Source organism: Punica granatum, chromosome 5 (genome assembly GCF_007655135.1).
Source record: "Punica granatum isolate Tunisia-2019 chromosome 5, ASM765513v2, whole genome shotgun sequence".
Lineage (NCBI taxonomy): Eukaryota > Viridiplantae > Streptophyta > Magnoliopsida > Myrtales > Lythraceae > Punica > Punica granatum.
The window spans coordinates 26272000-26281152 of record NC_045131.1 but is presented as its reverse complement, the minus strand read 5'-3'; the positions used below and the strand labels follow the sequence as shown (position 1 = coordinate 26281152).

At 39.8% G+C, this 9153-nt stretch overlaps 1 protein-coding gene across 1 annotated transcript; it reads right to left on the bottom strand.

The window, feature by feature from the left end:
- Positions 1-642: 642 nt before the first annotated feature.
- On the bottom strand, positions 643-1249 carry LOC116209328 (glutaredoxin-C9-like). The gene has a single exon (XM_031542931.1). The coding sequence runs from the start codon at positions 1231-1233 to the stop codon at positions 787-789; it is 447 nt and encodes a 148-aa protein (XP_031398791.1). The 5' UTR covers positions 1234-1249; the 3' UTR covers positions 643-786.
- Positions 1250-9153: the final 7904 nt, after the last annotated feature.

Below are 9153 nucleotides of genomic sequence, written 5' to 3'. Positions count from 1 at the left end.
GACTATATGAATACGCCACTCCATTTTGTTTCAAATTCAAAAATATAATCATTTTTATTTTATATTTTCTCCTATTTAATAATAAATTTTCACATATATTTTTTAATAATTATTATAATCAATTTTTAATTATAAATTCTCTCACTTCACTCCATTCTTCCATCAATCAATAATATAATCACTATTTTTTTATTTTTTCTTCTATTTAATAATAAATTCTAACATATATTTTTTTATAATCATCATTACAACCCCCTTAAATATATACATTAATATTTGAAATGGAGTTGAGTTATTACCAAACGCCACCTTAATTTCCCTAATTTCATATCGAAACGAAAATAACTAGTAAATAATAAAAATATTGAATAATATATTTGTGGCGAATTAATTACGCTAGTAATATACTATGCTAAGCAGATATCTATAGTTGGGAAGAGGGAAAAGTATGATCAACATAGATCTTCTGTAAATTGTTATATTAGTCATCCCAACAAGATTAAACTCAAAATTGCATGTATGCGCTTTTGATCAAGAAATATATGTCAAACATAAACATGAATTATAAGAAAGAAAATCACAATATATAAAGAAAAAAGAAAGTATTTGTCGGAACACATTAGTTGAAGGAATCGAATAAGAGCTATATCAGTTGATTATTGCCTAGTCTAAAACAGAAACTGTATTCATGCAATTAGAGATTGAATTACTGTCTTTCATATATCGGATCAGCGCGCAGCGCCAGTCTTGATAACCGTTTGGTAACAGATCAATTAAGTTTACATGTCAAAGCCACAACGCACCGGCCTCCCTCAAGATCGGGACTAACTCGCCTGAAATATGAGTCGCCATGACCTTATCAAGGCCCCCAAACAACCTCCCTCCCACAAAAACTGTGGGAAACTGCAGATTATTACTACCATTGTTATCGTTATGACCGACCATCCTCGATAACTCTCCAACCAGTGCAGCCTCATCCTCTTCCAGGACCTCGTACAATGTTGGGTTCACCCCAAGACCCAAGAGCAGCCTTGTCACAACATGGCACATGCAGCAGCCGTGCCGCCCAAAGACTATCACCGGGTTCTCCATGACCATCCTTTGTATGTTGACCTTTGTGCCATTGAATTTTCCTTCATGACCGTCACCGGCAGCCAGAGCTTGGGGGCCAGAGGATTCGCAGGCGGCGGCTGCTGGTGGGAGCTGGGGCCTGTATGGAACGGCCTTTTGCATGGTTGCAGTGCTTGAATGTTTTGGTGAGAGAGAAGAAGAGAAGGGAAGAAACAAAGGAAGACTTCGCTTTCTTATATGGGAGGAGAAATTCATTTTGGTAACTAATTCATAGGATACCATCTGTAATCTCTCGAAACTTATGAGATTTACATACTCTTTTTTTTTTAATGTGATAACTTACGTACTCTTTTATTTCATTATATTTTCTATTATTGTACCAGACTCGTGAACTCTCTTATTATTCAAAAAAATTTCATGCTACGCAAAAAGAGAATTTAATACAGTAATATATATTTCCTATCGTTGTACTAGATTCTTGATCATCACTTATTTCTTAAAAAAAAATTCTTCTATACAAAAAAGATGATTTAATATAGTAACATGCTACAAAAAAGATCATTCAATCTCTATCTGCTATCAAAATATTATAAATTCGATTCTTAGTACTTGTTGTTGCGACTCTCCTCTCCTATGTGTGCCTTAAAAAAAAGTGAAATCACGAAGTTGCGGACGCAAGGGAAGGGCGAAGCCCCTACGTCAACGGCTTTTACGCATTCTTATACGTCACCTACAGGGTGGTGACGTGTCCCATTGTCATGGCGGAAGGCAATTTCCCAGTAGCTACTTCCATTGTTATCAGAACCGGACCGGACCGGCCGGTTCGACAGGTCGGACCGGGAACCGGCACCAAGTCCGGTCCGGTTCGCCTAAAAACCGAAATGGCAGCTTTGAACCGCCGGACCCATTGAACCGGCCGGTTTTAAGCAAAATTTCATTAAACCGGCCGGTTCTATGGGTTTTTATGGGTTTCCTATTTAATGTAAAAATTGGTTGGTTGTGTAAGGATTTGAACTCATGACCTCTTGCTTTTCATATTAGCATACTACCAACCAAGCCACCACCACTTTTTTGTTCTTTTAACTCTACTTTTAAGTACTTATTAAAATAAAATATTTATTTTGAAGTAAGAAATATTAAATATAGATACTTTCTTATACTATTGTTATATTTCTTTAAAATCATCCTACTTTTATCTTAATTATCATAATTTTTTTAATAATATGAATATTTATTTTATTTTAAATAAACGAGCGGTCCGACCCATCGAACCCCCGGTTAGACCCATAAACCCATGACCCCGTACCCCTTCCGGTTCATCATCCGGTCCGGTTCTGATAACACTGGCTACTTCTCAACTTGACAGGATTTGTTCCCTTTGATTTAAAAAAAAAAGACTGCGATTTGTCCACCCAACTAGACAAAAATTTATTTATTTCGTCAGTAGTAAATTTAAAATTTGATGGGGACTTTATTTTTTATTAATTTAATTATTTTGTAGGTAATTTACTTATTTTGGTGGTAATGCTTGCGAGTAGCCAAAGCAAATATGTTAAACCTTTTGTTTTTTTTTTTAATTACAGGACCAAAGTCCATATGTATTAAAAAAAGAATCGAATAATATAGAAACAAGACATGTTGACCCCTATAATATTTTCGAATAATAAAATATCGAGCCCATGAGGGCATGATCAAAGCCTACAAGTTCTTATAGGGAACAATAAGTCATAGTCCGTCAACAAATTAGCACATGATCAGTTGCCTTCTCGAAAGTTATGTTCCACCACCATAGTCCATTGTCGATGCATTAAAGCTTGGATATCTCATACTATAGCCCCACTCCACCCATATGCCCCTGCTGTCAGCACAAGAGATTATCAATCGCCAAACCCAAAATAAAGAAATGAAAGGCGCACGCGCATATATATATATATATGTGTGTGTCAAGAAGTGAATCTTCTGGTAAAACATTAATAATTATGAGTGGTAGTATCATAGTTATCGAAAAATAATAATAAGTCATGAGAAAAACATCTTATAGCCCAATATTCTAGGGAGCTTTTCAATCGATTGAAACAATTTAATTTACCTCGAGCCTATTTGCTCATATATCATATATGGTCTATTCTACAATAAATTATAATACAGAAAAACCAAGGAGCGTAATTAGAAAGAGCCATCCATCCAATCCATCATTCTTTCAAATATTTTATTCTCCAAATAATTAATCACACCTTGAAAATACAAAAAGATATTTTAAAGTTTTAAAAACTTTCACAATCCACAGGTTAATACGTTTAGAAATACGAAAAATCTCATTATTAGTATAATATTTATATTTAAAATATTCTTACATAAATTATGTTATTTTCATATTTATTCATACATAAGCATATCGATTTAAAGTCTAATAAAAAATCATATAAATTTAAAATATTTAAGGTTTTATTATTTTTAATTGTAATGACACAAGTAAAACTATAATAATCTATTACATATATATGATATGTATTATGGAAAGATTCACTTTCCATTGTAATTTATGCACATATCTCTATATACTATTTTTAGGACTTATACTAATTTAGCCGTAGATATTGTTTTCCTTTTATTTACCAGACCCGGATGTATACATACGAGATTGATGAATGAATATAGATTATCTTTTCCGTTCCAATTCTGATTGTTAACATGGTATCAGAGCACTAGTCTTGAGGCCAGTCGTTTCTCATCTCATCTTTGGCCAACATAGTCAAGGTTCGATCTGCCAGCGATCCTTGCTAAGTGTCTTCCATCACTCTTCTGGTTTGTCCTGCAAAGTTTCACTCTCTCACATTTCTTGAGTCATCATCATGGCAAAAGCCATAGAACAAAGCGCTTCAATTGGAGGCATGCCACTCACGTATGTCTTCACTCCTTTTGATGGTCTTGATACCCAACTCATTTCCTGCAAGCTCAATGGCAAGAATTACAACACCCGGTCTCAAGCAATGCAGACGGCACTTCAGGCCAAGAATAAGCTCATCTTTATCGAAGGGAAAGTAGCACTACTGGCAGAAGGAGAGCCTTACCATGAGCAGTGGGTAACCTATAACTCCGTGCTTGTCTCATGGATTTTTAATCACCTAGATGAAGAATTGCAAAACTCAGTTACAGGGGCCAAGAATGCAAAAACATTTTGGGTCGATCTCAAAGAGCAATTTTCTCAGGGCAATGAGACCAGAGTTCATCAACTAAAGACCGACATCTACCTCCTCAGACAAGAAAAGAGGTCAGTCTCTGAATACTATTCGAAATTGAAGTCTCTCTGGGATGAGTTAGATCTGTACCTCAACATACCAGCTTGCACTTGCAACACTGGGCTGCAACTCACGGCTCACAAGGAGATGGAGAAAGTCCATTAATTCCTCATCAGGCTCAATCCCGAATCACAATCCGTTCTCAAATCCTCAATATAGTCCCATTATCGAACACGAATAGGGCACACTCCATAGCTACACACAACAAAGCTCAGCGTCAGATTACGCTTGGTAGGAAATCGAATTCTAAAGCATTAGGGTTTGTAGCAAAAGTCGATTTCGATGGGAGTTCTAACTCTAATTTCTATTCAAACAGAGGAGAAATCAAACCTCGAGAACGACCCTTCTACGATTACTATGGTCGGAACGGCCATTATCGAGCCACCTGTTATCAACTCCATGGCTATCTGAGCTCTAATAAGTCCAATCAGAAGAATTCGAAGGGGAATTCCTCAAGATACTCTCGGAATCGGGTATTCCAACTCGGGAGGCTCGAGGTGGCCCGTCCCAACAACGCTCGGCCCAAATGAATCGTAGGCAATGGAGGCCCAGTAATCAATCGGCCTAACAATCTGTTAGTCAGGGCCCAACAGGCTACATGGCAGCCCAGACTCATGCGAATCAACCCGCTGACCTCCAAAAATTAGCCCATCTGTGCGCACCCGAATTTTAATCTTGTCGGGGCACGCGAGCGCGCGCCCGTGCAACGCGGCTTGGGAGTGTCCACCTTCCTAGGGACGCGCGACGGACGCACGTGAGAAGAAGTCGCCACTTGCCATTTTACGACCCGAAGGTTGAGGGCCGGCAAGTTACCCGGGTCTAGGGGTACGGAGTACACCTAATTGCTAAAGCATATGGTCGCACGCCCTATCGGTACTCTAACTTGTCTAGGTTTGCCATTTTAATTTAATTACCACTTAATTGAGTTCCGCTCATCTTACGCGTTTTGACACCGTAAATTCGAAGAAACACTCCGACAGTCCACTCTCCGATCGGGATTCTTACATGAATAAATGTACAACATAACCCCTACATTGTTCTCTCAAATAAATAAAATACAAATTACAACAACTGAATCCCGGTCGGTTCACGTTCGGTTATTATTCCACTCATGCTTACCGTATGGTTTGAAAAGACTAGAATTGAAATTAAGATGCGCGCTCAGTGTTTGGGGATTTGACCCCGTGATCTACGATTGGGGCGTTGGACCCCGTATGGATCGTATCCTAAAGGATCGGGCTCGATCCGCATAACAAATAAGTACAAGAATGTAACAAGCGGGGCACAAATAAACAAACAATGGGGTTTTGTTATTGCCGAATTTACGTGAATTAATCGATTATTAACCAGGGTATCTTGGCATGCAAATTCTACCCTAAAACAGACAAAGTGAATACAGGGTATGAATCGATCAAGGACCACCTCGGGAAGGTATTTCGCATTTGGCACTATTTTCTGAGGACTTGACATACGTGATGTCCGTTGTCAAGTCTTGTGTTTGTGGATTGCTTTTAGGATTGTTCTATGTTGTGACATACGTGATGGACCGTCCGATGCGATTCCTAATTCCCGACCACCTTGGGATTTAAAAATTAATTTTAGGTCGAATTTGCATGATTAAACCGATTCGTGTGAGGTTTCGATTAAAATGAGAAAATAAAGGGTTTAAAACACGAATTAAGAGCACATTATCACGTCAAGCATGACAAACATACATATTTTACATAATCGGTGTCGCCATGATCATGATAAACACATACAAACATACATAAACATAATATTAATGTAATCAATAAAACGACACCGACTCATGGAAGCGAAAAATCGTGCAAAGAGTACGTATTATCATGTTGTATAAATATAATTTCTGAAACAAAAATATTTAAACAGGGCACATACGTTGTCGGTCAGGAATCCAAGTAGGAAATGGTTGGGTATCTTTAGAAAATGTCCAGGGACTGATTTGAACAATTTTAAAAGAACAGGGACCGATTTGAAAATTCGGATTAGGTTTTAGAGGACTGATTAGAAAATTCTGAAAAACTTGGGAACTGTGTAACAATTACTGAAAATGCCCCAGGACTTGTTTGAAACGAATTTGAAAATTCGGGCTGATCTGAAAAGTGAAACAAATGCCCCAAGGACCAAACTGAAACAAAGTTAAAAGTTTCCGAAACTGGTTTAAAAATCCTGAAAAATTCAGGGATGGATTGGAACGTGCTAAAAATGGGCAGGACTCGGCTGAAATGAATTTTAAAATTCGGGGCAGATCTGAAAAGGGTGGAAAATAGCCCCGGGACTAAACTGAAACAACTTGAAAAGTTCATAGGATTGGTTCGAAAATTCTGGAAAATTCAAGGACTGATTGGAAAATGGTCAAAATGGCTGGGACTTGACTGAAACGAATTTTAAAATTGGGGGCAGATCTGAAAATGGTGAAAAATTGCCCCGGGACTAAACTGAAACAACTTGAAAAGTTCTTAAAATTGAGTTCGGGACAAATCCGATCACCCACGCAACCCAAGAACACTCATTTTACTGTACATCAATCCAAGCAAACATTAATATTCAGAAATAGAGCCATAAACATGCCACTAAGTCGGGGATTTACCTAGTTCGGGAAGTTGAGGGGTGATTCTGTAAATAAAAAAATAAAAAAATTAAAAATTTCGCCGGGGAGTTGGGCTGCTGAGGGAGGATTAGGCCGGACTGGGCCTTTGAGATCCGGACTGGGCCGAGTGGATTGCTGGGCCGAGTTGGGCCGTGGTAGTGGGCTAGGCCGCTGCTGGGCTGCTGGACGTGGGCCGGGCCGCTGTTGACCACAGGCTGGGCTTCTGGGCTGCTGGACACGGGCTGGGCCGGCATGTGTCCATTCTGGCCGCTCATGCGCGTAGCGTGACCCTTGGCGGGTCCCCTAGGCGCGAGGAAGGTGGTTGTTGGAGTCGCAGGTCGTCAGGTTGCCGAGTCGGGGAAACGACGCGAGCTGGAAGACGGGGACGTCGAAGGAAAGGAGGGGTTTAGCTGGGGAGTCGGGCCGTGGGCGAGAGAGCGATTGAGCTGAGGGGTCTCGACGCTGAAACGAACTCTGGTTTCCAAGAGAATAAGCGAGCTGAGGGACCGTGAGCTGTGGGCGTGTTGAGGGAGTCGTTCGAGTTCCGGTCGTTTAAGACTCGAGCTTAGGGTTTCTTTTTGGGAGAGAATGGGCGAGCTGAGGGATCTGAAGAAATAAATCGAGCTACCGGTAGGAAAACTCGAGCTGAAAGTTTTTTCAAAAATCCAGGAGTTGTGGCGGCTAGGGTTTCCAAAAATCCGCGAGAGAGTGTGTAGAGGAGCTTAGGGTTTTCTTTTTTTGGATTTTCGGGAGAACTCCAATTGAGAGAGAGAGAGCGAGAGGGAGCTTAGGTTTTTTTCGTTCAGGTTTCTTTGGGTGGAAGGAGGTTGAGAGCGAAAGGGAGAGTGTGCTAGGTTTAGGGTTTTTCATTAGAGTTTTCTTCGTTTTTATTCTCTCCAAAGAAGAAGAAAGAAAGAGAGAAGGAGAGTGTGGCGGCTAGGGTTTCGAAGGTGTTTTTCGAGTGAGCTGGAGGGGGTCGTGGAGGAGCAAAACCAAGAGAGAGAAAGAGAGAGAAGGAGAGCTAGGGTTAGGGTTTTTTCATTCTCCTATTTTTGGCTCCCTTCAGTTTTTTTGTTTCGGTTCAGGAAGAAGGGAGGAAGGAAGAAGGAGGAGGGAAGAGAGGAAGAAGGAAGGGAGGAAACGGATGAAAATGGGGGGAGGGGGGCAATGGTCAGGAGTTGACCGTTGCCCCTGACTTTGACTTTTTGACTCTTTTTTTAATTTTTTTTTTTAAAATGGTCGGTTAGAGCCGTCTGACCGGCCCTGCCCCTTCGTCCTTTTTTTTTAGAAATTCGAAAATTCAAATTTAACGCGCGTAAAGATTGCAATTCTCGTCTTTGCAATTGGATATCGAAAAAAATTATCTGAGACCGGCATTGTGTTCAGAAAAATTTATGGATGAATGTTATACAATTAAATATTTTCGGCCCTCATTTTAGTCTCGAATTTGAAGAAATTGACATTGACGCACGTGAAATTCAAAGACTACCCATGGAGTATTTTTCGAAAAAAAATGGTAAATTGGCGCTAAATTGAGGAAATGTTCTATTTCCAAAAGTCGCGAGTGCTCAAGCAATTAACCAAAAATATTTCCCTCCGATGGATGGCAAAAATGACGATTTTGTCCCTTTGGAGCCGGTAGACCGAAATTGGGTGCTGACACCATCTATCTGAGACCCAGTTGCAGCAACTAATGTCGATGATTTCACGCGATGATGGTGAAGTTAATCGACTAAGTGGTGAGAATTTTGTGCCTATTACTTCAAAACTTGATTGGATTATTGATTCGGGGGCTTCACGACATATGACTAGTAGCCTGGATAATCTTTTTGATATTACTCCTATTACTAATGGCCCAACTATTAATGGCCCGACTATTCATGTCCCTAAAGGAACAACGAAGGTCATCTTTATGGGCAAGGTCACTTTTGGAGCCAATATGGTTCTTCATAACGTCTTTTACGTGCCGGATTTTAATTCAAATTTATTTTCCGTAGTTCAATTATTTTGGGAACTTAATTATAGTGTGCACTACATCTCTGATATATGTTTGATTTAGGACCGCACCTCGGGGAGTACATTTGGAGTGGGTGAACTTCACGGGGGGTCTGGATCCTACGACGAGTGTCTTCATCATTTCAAAGATTGAGAGTAATGAGAACAGATGATGGA